At 41.0% G+C, this 27766-nt stretch overlaps 1 protein-coding gene across 1 annotated transcript; it reads left to right on the top strand.

Annotated features, from left to right (window-relative positions):
- Positions 1 to 4440: 4440 nt before the first annotated feature.
- LOC127651215 (serine protease HTRA3-like) lies at positions 4441 to 25955 on the top strand. The gene is made up of 9 exons (XM_052136944.1): positions 4441 to 5356; positions 7768 to 7867; positions 8221 to 8443; positions 12786 to 12980; positions 13112 to 13144; positions 13227 to 13341; positions 22591 to 22648; positions 22863 to 22958; positions 23092 to 25955. Exons 1-9 carry the CDS (start codon positions 4939 to 4941, stop codon positions 23264 to 23266), a joined length of 1413 nt encoding a protein of 470 aa, XP_051992904.1. The 5' UTR covers positions 4441 to 4938; the 3' UTR covers positions 23267 to 25955.
- Positions 25956 to 27766: the final 1811 nt, after the last annotated feature.

Raw genomic sequence — 27766 nt, 5'->3', positions numbered from 1 at the left:
GTGCTCCTCAGGGATGTGCTCTCTCTACTGCTCTTCTCCCTGTACACAAATGACTACTGCAAAGGACCCCTCTGTCAAGCTCCTGAAGTTTGCAGATGACACTAGTCATTGGCCTCATCCACAGATGGAGATTTAATAGCTGGCTGTCTGGTACGGACACAACAAACTTGAGCTGATCACGCTCCATGTGGAGATAATAGTGGACTTCAGGAGAAATCCCCACGCACTCCTCATTACATTTTATAGCATGTATTCTGTAAAATTTGGTGGAATACATTTTCAAAAGTAACACTCCCAACCCTGTCTACAATGGACATTCAGGACTGCTGAGAGGATTATTGGTGCCCCCTGCCCACCCTCCAAGACCTGTATGTCTCCAGAGTGAGGAAATGTGCAGGTAGAATGACTCTGGACCCGACACACCCTGATCACTCCCTTATTTAACTGTTTCCCTCTGGCTGGCGCTATAGAGTGCTCAGCGCCAGGACAACCAGGCACTCAGGTTTTTACTCAGGCCATTTACCACATGAACAATTAAACGGCCTTCAAGATTCCCCATAGTGAAATAATGTAAATACATATCTCATTTACATATGTAAATTCACTCATATCTGTACATAGACTTGCACATGTACTATACATATGCCATTCTAAGTTATATGTCATGGTAAGGAAGTTCTTTGACTCTCTGAAGGAAGCGGGAGCCGCAAACATCCAACATCAGCCTCTTTATTGTCAACACTTTTCAGTGTATCTAAAACATTTAACACCGCTGCTTTTCAGCAGCATGAACACACATCAACGGGGTGCTTTTCAGCTCCCCAGACACACAGCTTTGTTGTATCTTTCTCTCTCTCTCTCTCTCTCTCTCTCTCTCTCTCTCTCTCTCTCTCTCTCTCTCTCTCCTCCCCATATCTCTCCCCGACTGCAGCTCTCGTCATGGCTTTATCTCTCGGCCGTTAATGCTGTTATCACTGGGTGAGATAATCCGCTGCTGGTTTCCATCCCGGCCTCCGCACAGTCACCACTCGTCCCGCCCCGCTCTCCACAGTCCTATTTTTTTTGTATGTCTATTTATACTCTTTGTTTTATATTCTGTGTCTCACTGTAATATTCTGTGTGCACTTGCCTGTTTATCCTATCACAAAAAAAAAAATCCTTGTGTACAGGACCACGCTTGGCAATAATGCCCATTCTGATTCTGTTAAGGCAGTTGCAATGTAAGTGAATGGAGCCAGTCTAGAAACATTTAAATACACATGGTTTCAAAGGTATAGCCACACGATGTAAACGTTATACATTGTCATAATTTTAGCATGATAAAACAAGGGGATTCACTGGTGTGATTTTTATCATACTACAGGATTTGTTTTATGCTATGTCTACATGAACACCAAGTTTTAGTAATATTTAATATCACTTTTCACAGATTAGGGAAGTATAGTGATTTTATCAGACTAAAATCATGTTCACATACTGTATAATGTTTACATCATGTGGCTACACTTTTGAAACTATTTTGATGTTTTTGGACTGGCCCCATTCACTTCCATTGTAAGTGCCTCACTGTAATCTTGAATAGATGCTTTTTTTTAAAGAAAAGGAAGGACGTGTCAAAATATTTTTTGTAGTGATCAACATGATACCACAAATGCTGTTGAATGAGCTTAATTTATACTGAAGCCAAAATATTCCTTTGAACTATAACCATGAAACGACTTTTTTCCTAAAAATAGTAGGCTACTATTCACAGTTTTCCTGAGCAACCACCGGGTGGCGCTATTGATGATTCTAATTGCCTGTTTTATATTTCTGGTCTCGAGACTCCAAGAAAAACTGCCAAAACCAGCGAGCCAGAGGAAAACAACAACCATTTAAGTGTTTCTTGGATTAAAAATGAAATTTCAGGCTCTGCTTTTGCAGTTGTCATAACTCATATAAAATATCAATGTAAGTAAACTTGGACCATCACTTCAAGTCATACACTCAGGTGAGGCACTGTCTTTAAAAACACAAATCATCTCGACTCCGTGATGTATTGTCATGTTTATTGACAATTTGTACAAATGTTATACTTAAACATTACACAACCCGCTAAGATTTATTCTGACTCGAGTAAAAACACTGGAGACCGGAAATTGAATACAATCGATTCGTGGAACATTTCCTTTTTATTTTAATTTTTTAATTTTTTTTATTATAGAACAATTACAACAATTGTAATGTACTTACATTACAAGAGTGGACTGACTGATTTAGACAATTAGACTTTGTTGAAAGAAGCCGGAAAAGAAGTTTGGCCATTCTAATTAATTTGTTTTTGTTTACATTCTTAAAATGGTCTTTACATTTACATATGGACCTTACATTATTCCATACGTCTAAGTTTTCTACATTTGACTGAGGTGACTTCAATCAGTTGAGCTTGTGATATGACTGTGAGGTTGTGGGTTGCGTATGTCTTCCATTCCAGTGCATTTCATTAGGGTTATGTTAAGGGTTAGCACAATGTAATTTGATCCTGTGTTTCATTTGCACTTGGTGGAGTATAGGAATAATTTGGAGGGGCAAGACCCGCCCCAACACTCCCCTAGATCTGGTCCTGGTCTAACGCTTATTCTGTGAATAATTAAAAGAAATGACAGTGATATTTGCTTTGATGTTACATCTGGTTCCAGTTCCTTTGGGGGTTTTAAAAATGGCGGCTGCGGGATTTGTCTGTAGACATTTTGCAGACAGTAAATTGTTTTCAAGCATTATGTTGGCCATCACATGAAGGTCAAAAGTTGTCAGTTTCTCCAGTAGGCTATAACTTCAAATATGGAGTCTACTTCAGACAGCTGTACCACTGCTAAAAACAATCCTTTTTATATGGAAGACCAGGTCTAGTTGTCACAAGGGATATATAGGCCTATATATATATCAGTAGCATTAAAGTTTAGAGTGAGAAGTCCAATAATGTGTTTTCTATGTTGGTTTGAAAAACCTAGTTAAAAATGTAAATACTGTATTTGTTGTAAATTCCACTATTATCATATTGTTTCTGTAGCTGTTGTGTAAACAAGTCAATACAGTAAAACCACCATGACATACATTCAGGCAAGGGAACTATAGGTTGAACTGTGTTTTCAGAACAAATACAATTTTCAGGTTGGGGCAAGATGTCAAATCTTTCTTGCAGCAAGGTGTCAAATTTACAAAACATTTTAATTACAATACTCGTTGGCCTAAAAATGTATTCATGTTTTTATGTTCTTACATTTTGCAGTTTCATGATTTGTATTTTGTCTCGTAATTGTTTTACTGCATAAATTTAGCTGAAAAACCTATAATAAGCTCTTTACAGGCTGGTTTCTTTGTGGCAGTGTATCCCATTTATAGTGTGCCATTGGGCTGTGTCAGAAACGGTCAACATTTGTTTAAGAAACTGGTTCTTGACTGCACAACATAAGCTAGCTCACATTGACGCTCGTTCATGCGAGAACATGCATTGTTTTTAGTGATAAAATCACAAGTTCTTGCGTGAACACATATGAACTGCTCCACGTGTAACTGACATCAATAGTTTTACTTAATAACTTCGATTTCAGGTTGTTTCTCACTAAAACCTATCGTATGGCTTCAAAGGACTTGGAATATGATGCACAAACTGCAATGAATACTTTTATAATATATTTTTTAAAGCTGTTAAGTAAGTCACTATCAACTGTAATTGTATTGAAATAACAGCCTGGAATATTCTTTAAATGGGTCATGGCATGAGAAATCCAGTTTTCTTTGATTTTTTGACATATACGTTTCAGAACCCAAAACTTCCTCCTCACTTACAAAGAGCATTTTTTGAAACCATGCTGCCTAAATGACTCATTCTCTCGTACACATTGTGATGTCACACTGTGGTAGACATTTGCATCTGACCGCCTCCACATCAACACATCAATGACTACTTTGCCTTATTACTTCCGTACCCTAGCCCAGTAGTGGTAAGCAGTGAGATGAGAGCAGGTCTCTGAAGGGTTTAAAGTGGTTTCAAGGTGAAGCAGCACCAAAACAGAGTGTGGAAAATGAAAGTTTTACAAAATATGACAGTTGATGTGCAATTTAAAAAGAATATATATATATAAATATATATATATATTTTTATGAATATTAAAGCGAACCTCAGTGAACATATTCAAATAACAAAAAAGGCATGTCATGAGTCAGGACCCTTTTAAAATGACGATTGCGTTCCTCAAGATAGAAAGTCATACAGATTTGGAACGTGATTAGAGTGAGAGAATTATGACTCAATAATGTTAATTTTGGGTGATTCATTTATTTTTTACATTTTACGTATTCGCCACAAGGTGTCAGGAGAACCCATATATGAGAGTGGATGAATAGCAGCAGTACAAAAAGGAATACGTTTACAGACCTGTGTAGACATGAGTTATTGAAGTTTGGTTCAAGCGTCGGGATGGATGGATAGACAGACAGACAGATATATATATATATATACATTTCATATATAAGTTTGCTGACATTTTAACAATGTGATAACACAAATACGATTTACTACCTCCTCTCTTATACCTCACACTGTTCAAAATCAGGGGAGGGAGTGTAGCACGCAAATTTGTCTTTGGATTGTGAGAAATCCGTGAGATTGTTTTGTATTTTTAAAATGTCAGGCTAATAAGGCTAGCACAAGGAGCATAAAGAAGAACATGATCTTTAACTTTGGTGATGAAACAGTAAGTTATCTAATTTAATTATTTACGCGTTTTGTTTAGTTTTCACGGTTAATATCGGTTATCATCCGAGTGATGCTCTCTATTGAATTTCACTGGAGCGCATTTCAAGCGAAGTGTTTGCTGCGGATGTTTTGGACTGTTGCTCACTCAAACTAAATACCTGGACTGCAGTTTTCTCAAAGTGTACCTGAAATCAGACGGAATGCAGATAATACTGTTTACAGCATCAGTGCTGTTTGCGCACGACTTCGTCGTGGCCGAGCCGAAGGTGAAATGTCCAACCAAGTGTGAAGTGAGTAAATGTACGAGCCCGAGCTGTCCGAGCGGGTATGTGCCCGACCACTGCAACTGCTGTCTTGTGTGCAGCCTGAGCGAGGGCACGCCGTGCGGACGGAAGGATGACACTCCGTGCGGCGACGGGCTTGAATGTAAATTTCCAGCCGGCAAGCGAGTTTCCAAGGGTGTTTGCCAATGCAAGATGGTGCACAGAGTGTGTGGCAGCGACGGCAAGACCTACGGTAATGTGTGCAAGATGAGGACAGCCGCGCGTAAAGCGCAACAACAAGGGCAACCCGTAATAACCCAAACGCACAAGGGTCCATGTGCACCATCAACCTCGGGTCAGTCACTATCGGAACAATCTGTTACATTTCTGTTCAATTACACTTTCAGGGTTGGTGTGGGGTATGGTAAAAGATCTGAGGTGCTGACTGAAATGTTGCGTGTTTAAAAATCACTTATCACCTTGAACATTTGGATGAAAGTGTCAGCTAAATGGCTTCTTATATTCTAGAAAAAAAGCTTCTACATTATTTGACCATTTTTAAGACAATTAGAATATTATAGAATAGATTCTGGTCTATTTTTCATAATTACAGATGCAACAAATATTGAACAGGCTTCATGACTTCAACACTGAAATGTCATGAGACGCAAATGCCGTCAAAAACACATTGAGCTACACGACACACAAGCTACACATTTGTATTTTCTCATGCAAGTTATGAGTCTTAATAGACACACAACATAATTTCATGAATTTCAGAAGAACACTCAAATGACAATAGTCATATCATACTGTTCATGTGTTACACTTGCTATAGTTTACTTCCACTTTGCAAATGTAAATCAAGTAAATCACTGAAACACCAGCGCCACCTTGAGTAAGAAATGGCATGTATAATTTGTATGGGTACACACCCTCTCTCTCTCTCTCTCTCTCTCTCTCTCTCTCTCTCTCTCTCTCTCTCTCTCTCTCTCTCTCTCTCTCTCTCTCACCACACACACACACACACACACACACACACACACAACATTCTTAATTCTAGCTGAGTCAGTCAGTTGTAGCACTGACTGCTGTATCCCCACTAGCTTTGAGTTCCTGTAAGTGTTTTTGCCTGATTCAGACTTCTGGAAATGATTCACTCTGTCTCCAATTGCATTTCAAATTAGATGGACTTCCTTCACATACAACAATTAGAACCTTGGATTTTAAACCTCCATAAGTTTTTCCAACAAAGTAGCAACATTAGGATGTTACTGTAGCATTAAGAACATTTTTGTTCATTGTTATTAATAGAACATTAAGCAAAATAAATAGTTTTGCCAAGTATTGCTAATAAACTCCAGGGTCCAGTTGTTCCAAAAATTTAGTCTGGATCAGAATGATCCGGATTTGGAAATCCCATGTTTTGCTATCCAGGATCAGGTAATCCATTTAACTTTTGTTCCAGTTTTTCTAAGCAACATTGGATTGGATCACCCTGATCCAGATACAAACTTTTCATGGTTACCAAATCTGGATTACCAGTGCTCTAAATGGGACTACATATCACAATGTAGGCTACTAGCTATGTAAAGAACATCAGGTAGAATAGCCAGCGTGGAGTCACTTTAACTGTTTTTATTTGAAAAGACCGAAAACAGCACAATAAAACAATACAAACCTCCCCTATCATTTTCAATTTCTTTTAATCAGTCAGACCCTTCAACTGACCCATGACAAATAAATAATAGCAAACAAATATACATTATTCACAAATACATTGTGGATATTTTGAACACGCGTTTTAAATCATAAAAAGGCTAAATGACCAATTGTTAACAAAATAAAGAACGTTCAGAGTTCTTCTTCATTTGTGGAGAGTCCAGCTTTTTGAAGCCATGATTTTAGGAGGTGGATTTCAAGTCTGGCTTTGGTTTGCTGCGGTTGGGTAAGATTATTGCCTGTATTGTCCTGCACAACATCACTACCAGGCGCAATGTCCCTCTCTGTGATGATGTTTATGATGCACAGACTGATTGGACATGCAATAAGGGATGCAATTGTTAGCAACTACTTCTGACTGGTTCATTTCTAATTATTGTGTAATAATACAGTGATAAATGAAATATATTATTTTTGCTTGATATTGATATTGTTGGGGGGATTATTTTATGGGGACAAAATCTTTTTTCATTTTATAATTTTTTTTACTTTACTGAAAGGCTTAATATGAAGCCTAATGTCTACTTTATCACTGTAAAGGTTAAACAAATCAAGTAAAAATAAAATAAAAGTATAGTCTATATATAGTATAAATTATATTATTTGACCAATTTTACAATTTTTATTACATTTTGTTCCTGAAATTCACCCTGCATCCACCCTTCTGTTGGGATCAGGATAATCCTGATTTTTTTTTTTGATCAAATGTATCCCAATCCTACTAAAAAGTTTTGAAAAACACATAAGAGTTAAGATCCAAGACTGCATTACATGATCTAATCTGATTTCAGAATCCTTTTTTCTTTTGAACAACCCATTTTCAAGATTTGATCCAATCCGATAGCCGAAATCCAATCAGATTACCTCTGAACAACTGGGCCCAGGAGACGTGGTCTATAAAATATGTGAAGTTATAGCCTGCAGAATATAGGGTTACATGTGTATATGTTTGAAAGAAATTGAAAGTACATGCACAACAGTGTTGTATTGTAAAGGTGATTTAACTAATTGAATTGAGCAATTTTTCCTTCTTATTTTTTTTAGGTCCAGCACATCTGAACAGCCCAAGATACAAGTTTAACTTCATTGCAGATGTGGTAGAAAAGATTGCCCCTGCTGTGGTCCACATTGAGCTCTTCTTAAAGTAACTACAGTTTCAATCTTCTGTTTGCTTCTGCATGTATTCAGCTATATATTAGAGCTTGGCAACCTTGAAGGCAAAAAATATGTTTAATTTGAGCAAAAAAACGAGGACAAATGCTTCCTGCATAAATGTAAAAATGTACATTGTTAGATCTCATTGCTGCTGAGGAAAAAATAAATAATCAGGCAACGTAGGTCAATGTAAGGATGACTATTGTGAATTCAGCATGGTATGTTTGGTTTCACAAACAGTATGCAAGCTGAATTCAGTTCAAGCAATTCTAGAAAATAAATAAAGTATGTAACATATTGTGTAACATTAGAATTAGTCACTCTTTCAATTTTTGTGTCTAGCCATCCGCTGTTTGGCCACCATGTACCATTGTCAAGTGGCTCTGGATTCATAATGACACAGTCCGGTCTGATTGTGACCAATGCTCATGTGGTAACTAGCAGTGCAACAGTAACCGCCCGCCAGCAACTACGAGTGCAGTTGCATGATGGCCTGACGTACGAGGCCTCCATCAGAGACATTGACAAGAAGTCTGACATCGCCACTATCAAAATTAACCCAAAGGTGAGAATCATCAGCTTTGATGACTTTAACAGTAAAGACATCTGAAGTTTGCTCACAATAACATAAAAAAATAGGGTTGGGCTTATGCTCATAAGGAAAGGCTCAGCCGACCATAGAAACGAAGAATGTTCAAAATCACAAAACATAACCATTGTTTAGTGTTTTCCCCTCCTCTTATACATTTTCCATTTAAGCCTGGTCTCCTTTCTTTCTAATTGTCATTGAGGAACAAGCCCTTAATGCTGAAAATTAACATATTTTAATCTTCACACTTTTTTGTTGTTATTATGCACATTTCTTGTAAAACTTTACATTGACGTTCCCTTTGTTTGTAGGTTTAAAAAGAGGTTAATTAATTACTAAGTCATTTGCAAATCCATCCATTATAAATCATTAATATACAGTTATTAATAAAAGGGCAACTTTCATGCAATACTTACCATATAGTGAGCATTTTAACTTATGTTAAAAATGCTTAAAGGAATATTTCACCCAAAATGTTAAAATTCTCTCATCATTTACTCACCCTTATGCCAGCCCAGGTGTGTATGACTTTCTTTCATCTGCTGAACTCAAATGAAGTTTTTTAGAAGAATTTCTCAACTCTTTTGGTCCATGCAATGCAAGTAAATGGGTGCCAAAATTTTGAAGGTTCAAAAATTTGTCAGCATTAATGTAATCCACAAGACTACCAGTATATCTTCAAAAGTGATATGATAGGTGTGTGTGTGAGAAACAGATAACTTTTACTTCTTGTGTTTTGGTGATTCACATTATTCATGCATATTGCCTCCTACTGGGCAGGGAGAAGAATTACAAGCAAACATGACTTAAATATTGATCTGTTTCTCACCCACACCTATCATATCACTTCTGAAAATATGGATTAAAACACTGAAGTCATATTACTTTTATAATGAATTTTTGTGCTTTTTGGAGCATCAACATTTTGGCACCCATTCACTTGTATTGTATGGACCTACAGAGCTGAAATATTCTTCTAAAAATCATATGTGTTCTGCAGATGAAAGAAACTCATACACATCTGGGATGGCATGAGGAATGGTAAATGAGAGAATTTTCATTTTTGGGTGACTTATTACTTTTAAGAAATTAATATATTCTTACTTAGTTCATATTAGTCAAAGATTAAAATGCCTTAACTCATGATTTGTGTACAGAACTTTTTGCATATAGGTTTCTAATTTAGGAAACTCCTTAACAAATTATTTGGATGTATCTACTTTACTTGTCATGAATGAGTGTTAAGTATTTATAACATGTGAGATAAAATGGCTCAATATTTGGCAGGTATTTCATTTTTTTTATGCATGCTCATATCAGTGATTTACAATTCATTTGTGCTGTTATAAACCCTTTACAAAAGGGAACATTTATGTAAATTGTTACCATTTACAGTGGAGTTTCCTGACACAGAGCCAGTTACTCAAAAGTGCAGAGTTTAAGATGTTTCATGTAGAGCTTTCATGAGCATAAAACTCAGCACAGACCACAGTAATCCAAAGAAGGCAAATAATTTTGACTCCTAAATCTCATGTTTATATGTCCAGAGATAGAATGTCCCGCATGTTCAGCGAGATGGCTTATAGCTCACACTGCACCTCGTCTAGACACACTTGAACATGTTAATGGTAGTCTGCGGCACATACTGACCTACATTTGTATATGGGAATTCATGAGGTGTTAGTTTGCAAAAGGTGTTTTGTTTCCTGATGCATATGGATCTGATTATGAAGATGTATAAACTGTTTAGTGCAAAATTGTATATACATATATATTTTTTTTCTTGGACGATCAAAGAGAAAATATTTACCCATGCTTCAGAGTGCTGACTTCTTTGGAAACAAATGTTTGAGAATGTTCCCCCGTCAGAGAGTCTGGAGTGCTTGTAGCATATTTTGTTTCCGTTTTTAGTAGCTTATGTAATTTCCTCATCTCTCCTTCTACAGTTTTAGTCTATTTTTCTGTTTATCTATCTTTAGTCTTTTTTCCTTTCTTTTCCATTGTGTCTTATATTTCTTAATGTACTTATTTCTTTTTCCATTATTTCTTATTTGTTTTCTCCTCAAACTTCTATTAATTCAATACAAACCGTTAAAAAGTCATTCAAACTTTTTGTAGATAATTTCAGAAAAAAAGTGAAGAAATGTAAGATTGAAGGGGTCATGACATGAGGAATAAAATTTTCCTTGATATTTTGACATAAGTGGTCATTATACTAGTAAGTACAGAACTCAAAACTTCCTCCTCACTGCAAAAAGAGCATTTATTAAAACCAAACTGCCAAAGTAGATAGTAGAAACTGAATCATTCTCTACTTTAATTGTGATGTCACTCTGTGGTAGACTTGCATCGGACTGCCTCCACAACAACACATCAACACCTACTTTACCTTATCAATTCCATATTCCTCCTGTCAAGGCCTGGACTCAAACTTGGGTCTCCAGAGTGATTTGATAGAATTAAAGTACATTGATAGAATTTTCAGAATTAACAATCGTCGGTGTCATTGTAATAATTGTATATGAATTCCAATTAGTCTTCCATCTTACATTTATTTGCATGTTAAATTGCGAATGGTCTTACTTTCTTACATCTGTTTAACTCTATATACTGTAACCACCTTTACACAGAAAAGATGGTGTTGCATTATGTATGCATTGATGGTAGAAAATAAGATGGGCGCTTGTTGTCATGACAACTACACAAATGTATATGTAGAGCGGAGGAGGGCGGGGCCGGGCTGGAACAACGCAAGCCCTGTCCCCAATCAGCCTGATGGGGGCACGTGAGGGATAAAGGCGGCCGGAGATGATGGTTTGGAAGCGAGAGAGAATGACATGGAGCTGCTCTGTGTTTATGTGCTTTTTGTTCAGTTTATTATTAAAATTATTATTTATATTGCCAAGGCGGTTCTCGCCTCCTCCTTTCCCTTAATCTGCTTTACAGTATACTTAACAGAGAAATTAAAATTCTGTCATCATTTACTTACCCTTATGTAGTCCCATTTCCAAATCTGTATGTTTTTTCTTCATCCATGGAACACAAATGGAGATGGCAAAATGACGTCCTCAGTCACCATTCACTTTTAATGTATGGAAAAAGATGTAATGAAAGTGAATTGTGACTAAATGGATTAAGACTAACATACAGCCAAACATCTCATTTTATGTTCCATTAAAGATAGAAAGTCATACAGGTTTGGAACAACATGAGGGTTAATTAATTGGGTGGACTATCCATTTAAGGCTCTGTGTCATTTTTTTGACACAAAACCTAAGACACAGACTGATATCACATTGAAACAGTAGGTTGACTTTTCAAGTGACCAATGAGCTTCTTCTTTTACTGAAGAACTGTCAAGTCATCAAGCTGATCTGAAAATTTTCATCTGTGATCGCATTCAGTTGCATCTTATCACAAATGCAAAATTAATCCATGATGCGTTTTCTCCCTTGGTTGTGGGCCGTATAGGCAAAACGACAATTGTACTCGAACAATTCTTGATCCCCATATTTGACTTGGCACAGGTTTTATACCAGATGCAAGGGTCATTTCTGTCCATTTTGAAATTTTACCTTGTGAAAGCAAACTGAACCATGAAATAAATGCAACATTGCAACATTTAGCCCAAATCTAGCAAGCTAAATGTCAGAATGTTAGGTTTCTTCATTTTCTAACAGTTTCTAGCAGATTTTACTTTTCAAGCTAGCTGCTAATCATCTTGCTGGCCAGATGACGTGATATGTGCACTAAATATGCAAGCTATGACTGCAACATTATTTGACAGTATATGTCCTTCCAATCGCGCCACAAGGGAAGGCAAGTGCACTGGAGCTAGGGTTGCCACCATCCAATAAAATATGGTAACATCCCGTTTTTAAAGATGAAAAATCTTTAAATACGTTAAAAGTGTTTTGTTCCGTATGTTAAACTGGTCAGGTGGCGTCACGGCGAAATCGTTCAAAATCGATAATTTAACCTTGATAATCGTTGTAAATTAGTGTAAGGGACCGTCTAAAATGTCTACACATTGTGCTAAAACGTCCTAATACTGTTGCTGGTGTGATAAGGGACCGTCTGAAAAGTCAACACAAGCGACAACTGCCATCGCAACAAGGCAAAAATGTCTTAATAGGCGATGTAGCATAATGTGGCCGATCCAATGGTCCTGAAACTATCATAAGCAATATGTTGACTTCCCTTGTGATCATGTTCTAAGCCAACCTATAACTTAAACACTGTTCTTTTGCTCTCTTGCGAGCACTGCTGTTCCTTTCTGGAAAAGCAAATCTAGTTGCTCTGTTGTTCTGTCCTGCAGAGAAAATTACCAGTGTTATCGCTGGGCCACTCTGCTGACCTGAGGCCTGGTGAGTTCGTGGTTGCCATTGGCAGCCCATTTGCTCTTCAGAACACAGTCACAACAGGAATAATCAGCACAACACAGAGAGATGGAAAAGAGCTTGGTATCCTTGACTCTGACATGGACTACATCCAGACAGATGCTATCATCAATGTGAGACAAATGACAATGCAATTTTCACACGAGTATATAATTTCATTGCAACCTAGTGTAGGCATTTTTTGATGCATTGTTTTAATTGAAGGTTTTTTTTCTTTTCTTTCTCTTTCATCATCTATGGGAAGTATGGAAACTCAGGAGGCCCACTTGTCAATCTAGTGAGTGTGAATATGTTGATAAATATATTTTCCCCACATATAAATATGGACACTTTTTACCAATTAATCTTTTTCACATCAGGATGGTGAGGTGATTGGGATAAACACACTAAAAGTGACTGCAGGGATCTCCTTTGCCATTCCATCAGACCGAATCAATAAATTCCTTGATGAGTCTAAAGATAAACAGAAGAAAGGTAAGCAACTTGCTTGGTTGCAAGTTAGAAATTTAGTAACTCCAAAGTTAGAAATTTAAAATGAGTTTTTCCCCCAGCATATATCAAGTATAACCTCTTAGAAATTTTGATAGCCAATTTGGTTTTATATTCAATCAAATGGATTAATCTGAGATTAAGATATGAATCCCACCAATTATGTTATGTTCTCCTATTTGGAAAATAAATGGTTGTGGCTGCAAAACATGTATACTGTACACTGCCATGTCCTCTCAGTTATCAGGGCTTAAAGTATTCCGGCCGGGGGCCGGATTTCCGGCTTGAGGGCAGGTCCGGCCTCCGGCGCAGGCAAAATTTATTAATCAGGCTGCAAATTACAGTCGGACGCACTTTCGGCGCGGACGCGCTTTGAAAAAACGAGTGCGCCGCTTCCATTATGAGCGCGCATACCGCGCGGCTGCATTTGAAACTGGGAACTTGAATGCGGTTTAATATTTGAGTCAATTGATTTCACCTACCAATCATATGAGAGGAGCGCAGCTCTAACTAACGTCACAAGCCTATCAGAAGCAGAGCAGGGCGGGTCCTGGCAACAGTGTGATTGAGATCCATACCTCACGTTAGCGTCGTCGGTGAAAGCATGGAGCGCAGAACTCCAGAAACAACATTAGGTGACTTAATGTCATCATGGATGAAAAGAAAGGAGATGTGAGTTGGTTGATTTCAGTAAATTAGCTCAGGTCAGCATAATCATATGTTCTGTCTACACCTTTTGATGTTAGCCTTACGTTGACTGAGCTAACATTAACATACACTGCTGCTAGGTAACTTCAGACTGTTAGTTAAATATTTAATGTAGAACATTCTGTGTAGCTTACTAAAAAAACATTATGTGTAGGCCTACCATGAAAACGAGTCCACTTTAAACCGCTTTATTTTCTGTCAGCAATGTATGACAAGTAACGCTGCAGTGTGTACGCACCTTTAGTGCTGTCAACGTTAACGTATGCGATTTCTTTTTTTTTTGTCCAGCTTTAATGTTTTAAAATATTTAACACAATTAACGCTGCATCCGTTCTTTGTCATTCTTTAGCTCTTATTAGTTATTAGTTTGTCCACCAAATGCTTTAAACCATTAATGTGCGACAAGACAAAAGAGAACGCACTTCAGTAAATGTCCTCCTCACACACACACACGAGGCACAAAAAGTCGCGAACCAGTATCGAATTCTCTTTCGCGCTTGAACGAACAATAACACACACATTTATGCCAAAATGTCCGTTTTGTCGAGTATCCTCACAAGAATCAATCATTATTAACTTTAAATGAGTTAAATAAAATCTTAAATGGAAGTAAAGAGTAGTGAGAGAATGAGACGCGTGAGATCCTGTCACCAGCTGTAGATCTTAAAGTGACAGTAGCCACTAATTCTGTCTGTCAGTAAAGTTAACCAAAGAACAAAGGGAACAGAGAAAACTACTAACTACTCTTTGACTAAAGAACGCTTGTAGCTTTAATAAGGATTAATCGAATTTAATTTATAATTTATGCATTGCGGACTATTTTATAACCCTAAAATTTTGTATACTAAATAAAATATCAGTGATACTGGCCTTCATCAATAAAAAGATGCCATTAAGATACAGCCGTAATACTTAAAAATAAATGGTTCCATTTGAAGATAAGTCCCTCTCTGCAAAACAACCCCCCCCAACCCCCCCATGTAATGTTTGTCCATTACATCCCTGGTGTCCATTACTTTGATTTCAGTCAAACAAAGGGTAGTCAAAATACACAACATGCAGTCTCAACCTGTGAAGACTGCCTTAGGTGAGGCATCTTGGTTGCTATTTCATTTGCAACTGAATTAACTGTTTAAATTAACTTGCTATAGCATTTGTAGGTTTAAATAAATCCTATAGCACAATTAAAAAAACTACTACAAAAATGTTTGATTGGCCTTAGGTTTCAAATCGGTTACCTAACGTAACCTCGGTTCTCTCTAGATGAGGGAACGAGTATTGCGTAAGCTAGCTTACGCTACAGGAAAGATTCATCTTTTCTGAGATATTGAAGCCAAAAAATTATCCTTAATTTTGTATCATTTGTCAACGCAGTGCAGCAACTGCAGACCTTGAGCGGGCTAGCTAGCGAGCTCATTGGTTGCTCTGCGGCAACTGCTGCAGCCTATAGATCGAACTTGGGCGAACTCGGCCCAATGAGAGGCGTCCGCGTGCTTATTGCATCAAAGCCCGCCAAAATGGGCGTGGCTAGAGTGCATATAAGCGTAGTTCGTGAGGCTGGAACCCTGGTTTTCATTGAATGAAGCTGAAAGTCGCCGTGGCGCGAGCAAGGCCGGCTACGCAATACTCGTTCCCTCATCTAGAGAGAACCGAGGTTACGTTAGGTAACCGATTCGTTCTCTTACGAGAGGTTCTCTCGTATTGCGTAAGCTAGCTTAGGCTATGGGAACCCATTGTCAACGCCGTGCAAGCCAAGCATTCACTGCATGAGCCCCGGGGGTGGGGGGACCCGGGGGAGCCCTTGTGAGTGGGGAAATAATATTTGGCTGGCAAGAGTGCGGGCCAGTGTGTGTGTGTAATACATAAGCACATAGTGGGAAGGGAACGACAGAGCGGCGGTGCCGGTCTGTGTGGAATGAGTCCCATCAGTGCAGCTCACCAGGGGAGCTGTAGCGTATTAAACCGCTAGTAGTTTTGCCTGCAGGGCGGGCACTTCCAGATTGTAAAATCTGACAAAGGTGGAGGGGGAAGCCCAGCCCGCTGCCACACATATGTCGTGAATGGAAATCCCGCTGGACCATGCCCACGATGAGGCCATGCCTCTAGTGGAGTGAGCCCTAATGCCCAATGGGCATGGCAGGTCTTTTGACGCCGTATGCGGCAGCAATAGCGCCCACTATCCATCTAGACAGTGTCTGTTTCGAGGCGGCGAGACCTTTGGTGCGCCTCCGAACTAAACGAAAAGCTGCTCAGAGCGCCTGAAAGAGGCGGAGCGCACAGTATACAATCTCAGTGCTCTGACTGGGCAAAGGAGATTGGCGTCGCTGCTCGCTATCGGATGCTGGCAGCACCGATAGGGAAATGACCTGTGCTCTGAAAGGAGTACCGATCACCTTGGGAACATAGCCGTGTCTAGGCTTTAAAATGACCTTGGAGTCACTTGGTCCGAACTCAAGACACGCAGGCTGACAGACAGCGCGTGAAGGTCTCCCACCCGCTTGACTGATGACAGGGCAGTCAGAAAACGGTTTTGAGTGAAAGGTATTTCAAATCCACGGATTGAAGCGGTTCGAAGGGGGGCTTTCATAGTTTCGAGAACTATAGAAAGATCCCAGATAGGAACCGATGGGGGGGGTTCATCCTTCTAGCTCCCTTGAGGAAGCCGGATGACCAGCTCGTTTTTTCCCAGTGACTGGCCGTGCAGGGGTTCAGCGAACGCCGCGACGGCCGCCACATACACTTTGAGCGTGGATGGGGATCTGCCCTTATCCAGCAGCTTTTGTAAAAACACGAGTAGCGACGACACTCCACATGTCTGTGGGTCCAGGTCTCTGTCGGTGCACCATTTTGAAAACACAGACCATTTTGACGCATAGAGTCTTCTCGTGGAAGGGGCTCTAGCATGTATGATGGTGTTTATTACCCCTTCTGGCAGAGTGACGGGTAGTCGTTGATCACCCACGCATGCAGCCCAGCGCTCTGGGTGGGGATGCCAGATTGTGCCGTAAGCTTGAGAGAGGAGATCTGCTCTCACTGGGATGGGCCACGGCGCTGTCAGTGACAGCTGCGTAAGCTCCGGGAACCATGTCTGATTCTCCCAACGCGGGGCTATGAGGAGCACCGAGTGACGCTGCTTCCTGATCCTCTGCATTACCTGTGGCAATAGCGAGACGGGAGGGAAGGCGTAAAGCGGGCGGTTGGGCCAGTCCTGGGCTTTTCGAGAAAAATATTGGGCAGTGAGAGTTCTCTTCTGACGCAAAGAGGTCTATCTCTGCTCTGCCGAATATGCCTATAACTTCTGGACTGTTTGAGCGTGCAGGGACCATTCCCCTGGAGGAATATTGTCTCTGGACAGTCTGTCTGGGCCGCCGCTCAGGTGGCCTGGCACGCGCGTCGCCCTCAGCGAGCGCAGGTGGCACTGGGACCAACTCAGTATGCGTTCGCCAGATGGAAGAGGTTCCTGGATCTGACACCGCCCTGACGGTTTAGGTAGGATACCACAGATCTGTTGTCCGAACAGACCAGGACGTGGTGACCCTGAATGACCGGGAGAAAGCGCACGCCGCACTCGACCGCTATCATTTCCAGACAATTTATGTGAAGGAGCTTTTCCTGAACTGACCATAGGCCAAAAACGGAGAGCTCTCGCAGACCGCGCCCCAACCCGTGTTGGACGCTGCCTGTCGAGATGACTTTTCGGCGAGATACAGCTCCCATTGTCACTCCCCGCTGATACCATTCGGCCACTGTCCAGGGCTGCAGAGCTGAAATACAGGTCTGAGTCACCTTGATCGGCTGGCGGCCTGTGGCCCAAGCCCGGCGAGATGCGCTGGTGTTTAGCCAATGCTGAAGCGGGCGATGCGCAGTAAACCCAGCTGCAGTACTGCTGCGGCTGAGGCCATGTTACCTAGCACTCTCTGAAATTTTTTCAGAGGCGTGAGGCTGTTCATCTGAAAGGACGCGGCTAGTCGCTGAACACGGCGCCGCTGTGTAGATAAGCGAGCCGCCATCGCCACGGAGTCTAGTTCTATTCCAAGGAAGGAAATTGCCTGACTGGGCTGTAGTGAGCTCTTGGTCCAATTGACTGCAAGACCCAAACTGTTCAGATGGCTGAGGAGAACTGTTCTGTTAGACAGAAGCTCCGTGATGTGACTGTGCCATAATCAGCCAGTCGTCCAAATAGTTCAGAATTCGCAAGCCCTGACTCCGCAGGGGTGCGAAGCTCCGCATCCATGCACTTCGTGAAAGTACGGGTGCTAAAGACAGGCCGAACGGAAGGACGGTGTATTGATAAACCTGGCCGCCGGCGTAATCTCAAGAATGGCCTGTGACGGGATTTATCTGAATCTGGCATCTTTCAGATCGAGAGAGATAAACCAGTCCCCTGGCGCGTATGCGCGAGGAGTTTCCTGATTGTAAGCATTTTGAACGGTCTTTTGCAAGCACCTTGTTCAAACCCTTGAGATCTAATATTGGTCTGAGGCCACCGCCTTTCTTGGGAACAAGAAAATAACGGCTGTAAAACCCCGACTCGCCAGCAAAGGCGGCACTTTCTCTATGGCCCTTTTGCACAGAAGGTTTGTTATTTCTGAACGAAGCATGCAGGCTGCTTCCGTGTTCACAATAGTTTCGAGCCGTGCTCTGAAGCGGGAGGGCGTCGCTCGAACTGTAGCAAATAGCCCTGTTTTATTGTGCTTAACACCCATTTGGATATCCCTGGGATAGCTTCCCACGCTTTGAAGCTGTAACGCTAGAGGGTGAATGGCCAAATCGCTCTGATTGCTGCACACAGCCGCTGAACAGAATGTGTGAGCGCGCTTACTGTGCTTATGCATGACTGCTCGCAGACAGCAGGGACAGGCTGTTCTGTGAGTGACTTCCGATTGAGGTGAATGGGGAAAGAGTCACATCTGTTAAGTGATGCGCGTGCATAGTCACGGGCACGGGACTTACATACAGAGAAATGTTTGCTGGCCGTGTGACAGAGCGGGCAGAGAATGGGCGCCGCGACGTATTCGTGGAGCACGCTTATTGACTCTAACACTCGAGCGGGCTGTGTCCGCTTTATGTGAGTGGGCTCTGATTGGGACACGGAAGTGTAATGCTGGTGTGTAGAGGTGAACACTGGATTGTGGGCACATTTTCTACACATAAGGCTGGTCGTGTGACAGAGCTGCCAGAGAAGGGGCGCGCGACGGTTTCGCGGGCGCGCTTATTGACTCTAACACTCGAGCGGGCTGTGTCCGCTTTATGTGAGTGGGCTCTGATAGGAACACGGGAAGTGTAATGCTTGTGTGTAGGGGTGAACACTGGATTGTGGGCACATTTTCTACACATAAGGCATGTTTGCTCTTTACAAGATTTCTTGGGTCGCCGTGAAAACGGCGCTTGAGTGCAGGCAAGCGGGCAGTATCACCGGCTTGTTGGCTGCTGAATCCACCACTGTAGTAGACTGAGAGCGGGGACTGACAGGGGCTAAGCTTTGATGGTGGTCCGCCGCGGCGGACTGAGCCGCCGCTTTTTCAACAAGGCTAAGAGGACTTCGGTTGCTCAGGTTTCAGCGCAACCTTAGACTGAGGCCCGCTGGGGCGGCGGTCTGCGGCGGCTGTCTGAGCTGATCGAGGGCGGCCGCCCTGTCGACGCTGAGAAGTCTGACTTTGTTGAGCTGGGCGCTGTGAAGAGGCTCGTGCAGGAGGCTGGTCACATGGGCGGCCTGCAGAGGAGCTTAGCGACGCCGGCAGGAAGAGGTTCATGGCTTGGGTGGCTTTCTGGACTTCTGAAAAGCGGTCAACAATGCCACTCACCGCGGAGCCTAAGAGACCGGTCGGAGAGAGCGGTGCGTTGAGGAACGTGGAGCGCTTTTGCTTCTCCCATGTCGGCTAGCGTTAGCCACAGGTGTCTCTCGGTCACAGTCAGCGAGGCCATGCACTTCCCTAGAGCTTGGTCTGCAGCTTTGGTGGCGCGAAGGGCGAGGTCCGTCGCGCTTCTTAGATCTGTAACAGCCTCTGGGTGCCTGCCTTTCTCATCCCACTCCTGAAGAAGGTCCACTTGGAGGATCTGTAAGACGGCCATGGTGTGCAGAGCAGATGCGGCTTGGCCGGCGGCGGAATAGGCGCGGCCAACATAGGCGGAAGTCGCTCTGCAGGCCTTAGACGGGAGCACTGGCTTAGACCGCCATCTCGCGGAGGGCGGGCAAAGGTGTGCTGCTACCGAATCCTCGACCGGGGGGATGGAGGAGTAGCCCTTCTCGGTGGCGCCGCCCACCGGGCGCAGAGGGGTGGAGACGTGGGAACGGATCCTGGCCGAGAAAGGCGTGTTCCACGACTTTCAAGCTCAGTGTGGAGTTCCGCAGGAAGGAGCGCCCGGCCGTGGGTGTTGCGCTGGCGACGGCTCTGAAGAAAGCAGCCGCCGAGTCTGTTGGGAGCCTGCTCAGGGGCGGTGACCACTCGAGCCCGAGGCGGTCGACGGCCTGTGTGATGAGGCGTGTTAGTTCCCCTTCGACTCCGGCGCGGGTTCTGCTGGATTTCTGGGCCGAGGAGGAGGCGTGGGAGCCTGACCACTCCTCGCTGTCCGAAGCCATGATGGAACAGCCCTTATCCTCCGCCTCGTCCTCCGAGATGGCCGCAGTGCGGCCGCTGGGCGGCAACTGCGCGTCCTGGGGGGGCGGGGAGGGTGAGAGCGATGCTCGAGGGAGAGACTCCGGCGAGGCAGTCGCTTCTATCACTGTTTCTGGCAGCCTTTGGGAGCGGCGCTTTTTCCTGCGCGGCGGAACGGAAGGCGGCGCGGCGGCTTCGGTTCTGAGCGCTTCGAGTCGAGCCCGCAAGGTCGACATCGGAAGCTCCTCGCAGAGGTCGCATCCGCCTTCAGCGAGGGCGAGCTCTGCATGCCCCAGTCCCAGGCAGAGAGTGCAGATGATGTGGCGGTCTCCGGCGCTGAGAGGGGCGCGGCATGAAGCGCAAGTGGTGCGAGGCATCTTAAAAAAGACGCTCGTTACTCTTTTGTGAAGTTCGTTAAGAACTAGCTTGCTCTAAAAAAGGATACGTCGCCGGATGGCGTAGCTCGCAGGATGGCTGAAGGTGGCGGAGACGGCCGGCTTCTTCGAGAGCTGTCCAAGCTTGCTAGATGCCCCTCGAACGGCGACGCGGCTTCCAGTTCAGAGATGCGAAGAGCTTCGCTGAAGAGATGAAAATCGGGGTTCCAGCCTACGAACTACGCTTATATGCACTCTAGCCACGGCCATTTTGTCGGGCTTTGATGCAGTAAGCGCGCGGACGCCTCTCATTGGACGCGAGTTCGCCCAAGTTCGTCTATAGGCTGCAGCAGTTGCCGCAGAGCAACCAATGAGCTCGCTAGCTAGCCCGCTCAAGGTCTGCAGTTGCTGCACTGCGTTGACAAATGATACAAAATTAAGGATAATTTTTTGGCTTCAATATCTCAGAAAAGATGAATCTTTCCCGTAGCGTAAGCTAGCTTACGCAATACGAGAGAACCTCTCATAAGAGAACTTCATTTGCTAACAGTTACTAGAAGTGTTTCCTTTTCAAGCTAGCTGCTAGTCATCTTGCTGGCCAGATGATGTGAATGTGCACTAAATGTGCAAGCTACGACAGCAAAAGTATTTGACTTTTGTTTGGTCATTTTTTGTCCAAAGTAATTTAATCCTTTAACCATTAAATTACCTTGTGAGACAAACTACTGTGGAGCTATCATTGAAGTTATTTGTTGGGACAAAATAAATAAATATACTGGTTTATTAAACTTTGATCAAGTTATTAGCTTTTTGTATTATTTTGTTTAAATAACTTTCTTCTATCTTACTGCACATGTTCAAGTATATGCCCAATTCTGAAAAATTGAGACAATATGGAAAAATGCTAAAAACAAAAAGGAGTGATTTGTTGTGCTATTTTGAAAGCACTACAACAACACATTTGATGTTTTACCATGTGAATTTAATTATTATTATTATTATTATAATTTGTGTGTGTGGAAAATATAGACTCATTTTGGATCGCATGATTGCAACGAATGTTTACCACTGTCTGTGTAACATCACCATTTCTTCTGATAACATGTATTAAGCATTTGCACACTGAAGACACACTGTAGTTTGTTAATTTCATCAGTATACTTTTCCTTGTAATCACTTGTAATCGGGGCAGTATGTGGTTTGGCATTGTCCTGCTGGAAAATCACTTCTGAATGCATGTCTCCGATCTCTGAGAAGCCACTGTCTTAAAAGACATCATTCATCTTTAATGGATAACATGACATGGGCTCGGTAATACTGAATAGGAATTACAAATCACTCCTTTTTGTACTGTTCCAACTTTTTCGGAATTATACATCACTTCCTGCTTCAGCACTGAGCAAAGATTGCTAACTAGTTAAAAAAAAAAGTTAGTTGTATTTTTTGATTATTGTCACATTGCAGAGCAGCATTTGTGAGGAACACTCATATGTACTAAGTACTACTGTCATCTGCATTTGTACACAATTTAACACTGCTGCTAATTTCTCCTCCAGATATAACAGACTCCATGAAAAGGTTCATTGGAATCAAAATGGTCACTTTAACAGAGAAGTAAGTTATATATATGAATTCATCTATCAAACATCAAATGCCTTTGGAAAAACCTCAATGCTTTTATTTAATATGATCCATCTAGTGTTAAATTAAATTTACACAATCAAGCTGAAAAGGTGATTTCATTGCTCTTCAGTTATTTCACTTTATCTCTTCACTTCACGTCCTTTGCTCAGACCTCCTTATTTTCCATTTCACTTCTTTTCCTCAGCTTGGTCCAGGGGTTAAAATGGCATAATCCAGACTTTCCAGATATTGGCAGTGGAATTCTTGTCCACGAAGTTGTCCCAGATTCCCCAGCTCAGAAGTATGTCTACAATTAATAGCTTCTTTCTACCCTAGATTCTTTTCAAGTTATTTTTATTGTGAGGTTTTAAACAAGTAAACACAAATGCCATTACAAAACTAGAAATCCTCCATTCATTGGCTGTTGTTCACAGGGGTGGGATTGAAACAGGTGATGTTATTGTGAAGTTAAACGGCTCTCCATTGGTCAGCACTGGTGAATTAAAGGAGGCGATTCAGGAAGACATTCCTCTTCTTCTGGAAGTTCGGCGTGGTAACGATGATCTACTATTCAACATTGAACCTCAAATCTTTATGCAGCAACAATGACAAAAACAATTCGACAGTCTACAGTGAAACCGCAGCAGATTGGTTGAGAATGATATGTGTGGATAAAAGAGTTAACATATGCCATCACTTCTGGCCTTCATAGGACATTTAGAGAAGAACAATTGCCAACTGGACCACCTGACAATAGATTTATAACTTTTAATTAATTGTCTGAATGTTAATAATTTGATGGTATTCTATAGTAATCAGAGGTAATCACAGTGCCCTTCTTTTGGGCCTGTTTCTCAGTACAGATCAATAATATTTTAAGAAACAATAAAGAATTGAACAATACACTTTAGATTTAGGCCACTGAATATTTTTGGCTGTACAATATCAGGAAAATAAGACCTTTCCTCTCTGAACATGCCACACACTGGACTACTGTAACTCTCTCATTGCAGGCCTTCCTGCACTTGCAATTAGGCCTCTGCAAATGATCCAGAATGCAGCAGCACATCTGGTCTTTAATGGCTCCAAAGAGAGCACATGTTACACTACTCTTTGTCTCTCTCCACTGGCTGCCGGTTGATGCACGTATTAAATTCAAGAAGCCTGCGGTCGGCTAAGGAACGTCGCCTTGTTGTACCGACACAAGAGGCACTTTTCATACAAATGTCTCCTTAAGATGATTCGCTTATGTTTTCCTCTTTTGTAAGTCGCTTTGGATAAAAGTATAAAAAAGTATATTAACTTAATTTGATGAGATAATGCTCCAGTCCGAGTGGTCTTTGCACACAGCATGTGCTGATCATTTTTTAATAGTGTCCAATACACAAAATATTTGCACATTGACACTGTATTGTAATGAATAACAAATAAACACTCTGGAATAAATATTATTTTTTCAAAGGTGATTTAAAGGGTCTTTATTGAATGTAATTAATAAATGCTTAGGATTAAATTTGAATTATTTCACTCAGAATTTACAGTGTATCACATTCAGTATCCTGGTCTTGGAACAAGGGAGGCGAGGATCCTTTCCATTATAATTTTGTAAAAATGAACCAGGATGGTAGAGGAGACATTCAGCTTTTTGAGTTTCCTCAGAACAAATATTCTCTGTTGGACTTTTCTGGTTATTGCAGTAATAATATTCTCCGTCTTCCTCTGTCCTCAACTCCTTACAGTGAATTGTGGACTTAGCACCAGATGGTTGGCAGAACACCATGCTGTCATCTGGACCATGTCCTTTATACAAATGGACTTGTTGTTGATGGTGATGAGACCTAGTCTAGTGCTGTAATGGTCAAATAGGAAGAGGTGGCAGTGAGATGGATGTTGGGTGGGGCATAGCAGACCTAGAAGAGCTATATGGCCTGAGGAGCAGACATACAATAGATGTTGATAGGTATCTCAAAGTGGCAGCATAGTTTAGTTTGTCAGCTAAAGTTGAAGGCATTTGAGTTTGTAAGGGGACAGCAGAGCTCAGCTTCCCAGGTTTGTTGGTGTTAAATATGTTTTGTTTTGTTTTGTTAATCATGTTAGTATGTTGGCAACTGGCAAATAGAATTAAGAAAATAAAAAATACTGTACATACTTTTTATGTTTTTAACAGTGTTTTCTGAGATTACAACTAATAACAGTTAATTTCATTGGTATTTTGGTATTGTGTTTGTTCTGGGTTCTAGTCAATTGTACTGGACTTGCACCAGTGATACTGTGTGCTCAGGGGTTTGAAAATCCCCAGAAGAATCTTCAACCTAACGCAAAAAGGTCTGATTTCATTCTTATAATAAGAATCAGACTTTCAGCACTCTAAATCTGAACTGAAGGAAATGTTGAGCAATGCTGTCTAAGGGATAGTTCACCCAAAAAAGAAAATTATCTTATCATTTACTCACCCTCATGCCATCCCAGATGTGTTTAACTTTCTTTCTTCTACAGGACACAAACAAAGATTTTTAGAAATACTGTATATCTCAGCTCTGTAGGTCCATACAATGCAAGTGAATGGTGATCAGACCTTTGTAGCTCAAAATCACAGAAAGGAAATATAAAAGTAAATCTAAATCACATAAAGTGATTTTATAGGTGTGGTTGAGAAACAGAACAATATTTAAGTCCTTTTTTACTCTAATAAAATAAAGTGATTTTATAGGTGTGGTTGAGAAACAGAACAATATTTAAGTCCTTTTTTACTTTAAATCTCAACTTTAGTTTTCACTTTCAGATGTGAAAGTGAAAAAGTGAAACTAAACAGGCACCACATGTGACTGATGTAAAAGTGGAGATTTAGAGTAAAAAAAGGACTTATGTTTTGATCTCTTTCTTAGCCACACCTATTATATCCCTTCAGAAGACATGGATTTAACCACTGGAGTCTTATTAATTACTTTTATGTTTCCTTTATGTGATTTCTGGAGCTACAAAGGTCTGATCACCATTATCTTGCATCGTATGGACCTACAGAACTGAGCTATTGCTCTAAAAACATGTGTTTGTGTTCTGCTGAAGAGAGAAAGTCATACACATCTGTGATGCCATGAGTGTAATGATAATGAGTAAATGATGAGAGAATTTTCATTTTTGGGTGAACTATCCCTTTAAGCTCTTGACATTTAATTAGCTCCCTAAGAAGTTCACAAGCTTGTGAGAGTTTTTGATGTTTTAAGTTTTCACCAATTAAGCATTAAATGTGCATTTAGAGTAAAGTACTGAAGTGTTCAAATTCATGGTTCATAAAAAAAATAAAATAATAATTACTCAACAAAATTGTTTCTTGACTAAGTTATTATCTTATCTATGAATTCTATCAACAATAATATAATGAAATAACTACTCTCTTCTTTTCTCTGAAGTGGAACTGGTATGTAGATGGTAAGGAACATTCACTTCCTAGAATGGATTTCCCTCTCCCCATCATCCCAAAGTGTGTTATGAAATAGCTGCTATCCAGAACTCCCTCTGCTTCCAATAATTTACAGTTTATTGTTAATGAAAATAAAATTTGAGGAATGTTGCTGGATAAAATGTCCTCAGCAAATGTTGTAACCTACTTTCCTTTTAAGGTGATCTTAAGCAGTCAAGAGCAGTTCTGCACTGTTATTTAATCCAGACACAATCCAAAACAACTAGCATAGCTTGCAGTGCCCTGACTGCTATCCTGAAAACAGGTGGGTGTGAATGGCACTGTGGTGGAATGTGACACTAGTCTGTAAACACACACACATCTCCAGAGAACGCACAAACAAAACATGACACACTCGATTCTCTGTTTCCTCAAAGACACATTAGAAGTGGATGCACAAAAACTGCACAATAACGTTAGTTGCATATTCACTCTAGACATAATATCACCTATGAGGCAGAATCTGAAAAATAAAATTCAAAACTCAAAAGTGGTCTTATGTCAGACAATGTTATTTAAAAACACTTAATAATAACAGAAAAAAAGCCCAAAATATAACTTTGTAATTGTTTGGCAGGATGAAAAACTTCAGATGTTTTTCTCATACACTGTCTTCACTTGTAAATGACTCATGTGAGTTCAAGTCCATAGACGGCCTTTTACTGGAAGTAGGTCACCTCTGAACACATGTGTGCACACTCTGATCCACACGCCATTTCCTCACTACTCTGTTTTGAGGCAGAAGTGTTTGTGTATAGTGGGCAATTGGGTGTTGTCAAGACAGAAAAGTACAGGGAAATATTTGACCACAAAATGAAAAACGTTTTCATTATGTTTATAGAGTTGATTTGATAGTTTGCACTTTTGTGACACTGGGAGCCAAGTGAGATTGGTGATGTTTTTGTGTCTGATCAGTCACACACCTATGCTCTCACATTTAATTACAAAGTAACATGATGTTGCAAATGGTTCATCAATTGAGTAAGCAAGAAGGATACATGACTAAGTCTCAGAATGTTATATCAGGATGTGGCAAGGCCTAATATTCCAACACCACAACATTCTACAAAATTTTAATAGCTCTCATGAGTAACCACGCCACATTATACAAGTGCACAAAACTGCACCCGATAATTTGTAACTAGTTATTCTTGTTACATTTTAAAAAAACGTGTCAATGTTAGTAAGAAATACAAAAAAAAAGAGAGTATAGCACAACCATAAACCAGTTCGAGTTTGAAGGATGATGCAGTATTCTTTTGGCTACCAAAATACAGTCTCGCATGTACAGTACTTATTCTAGTTTGTTTTTGGAGAAAGTAAACCCAAAGTTATAACAAAGTTATTCTTATTGCATCAGGTCTCTTAATAGCTGCTTTGCATGTAAAAACCTACCATACACAGGGTTTGGAGGGTTACTTTTGAAAAGTATTCCACTACAGATTACAGAATACATGCTGTAAAATGTAATTTGTAACATATTCCGTTAGATTACTCAAGGTTAGTAACGTATTCTAAATATTTTGGATTACTTCTTCAGCACTGGTAGATTGTTTCACTTGTTTTGACTATAAAAAGTCTGCCAGTACAGTAAGACAATATACACGTTAAAAATACATTCTCTGAAAAACCAAAATATATTATGCAGT

The sequence above is a fragment of the Xyrauchen texanus genome, chromosome 11, assembly GCF_025860055.1.
Source record: "Xyrauchen texanus isolate HMW12.3.18 chromosome 11, RBS_HiC_50CHRs, whole genome shotgun sequence".
Lineage (NCBI taxonomy): Eukaryota > Metazoa > Chordata > Actinopteri > Cypriniformes > Catostomidae > Xyrauchen > Xyrauchen texanus.
Note: the sequence above shows the minus strand (reverse complement) of the source record. Positions and strands in the feature narration are given on the sequence as shown.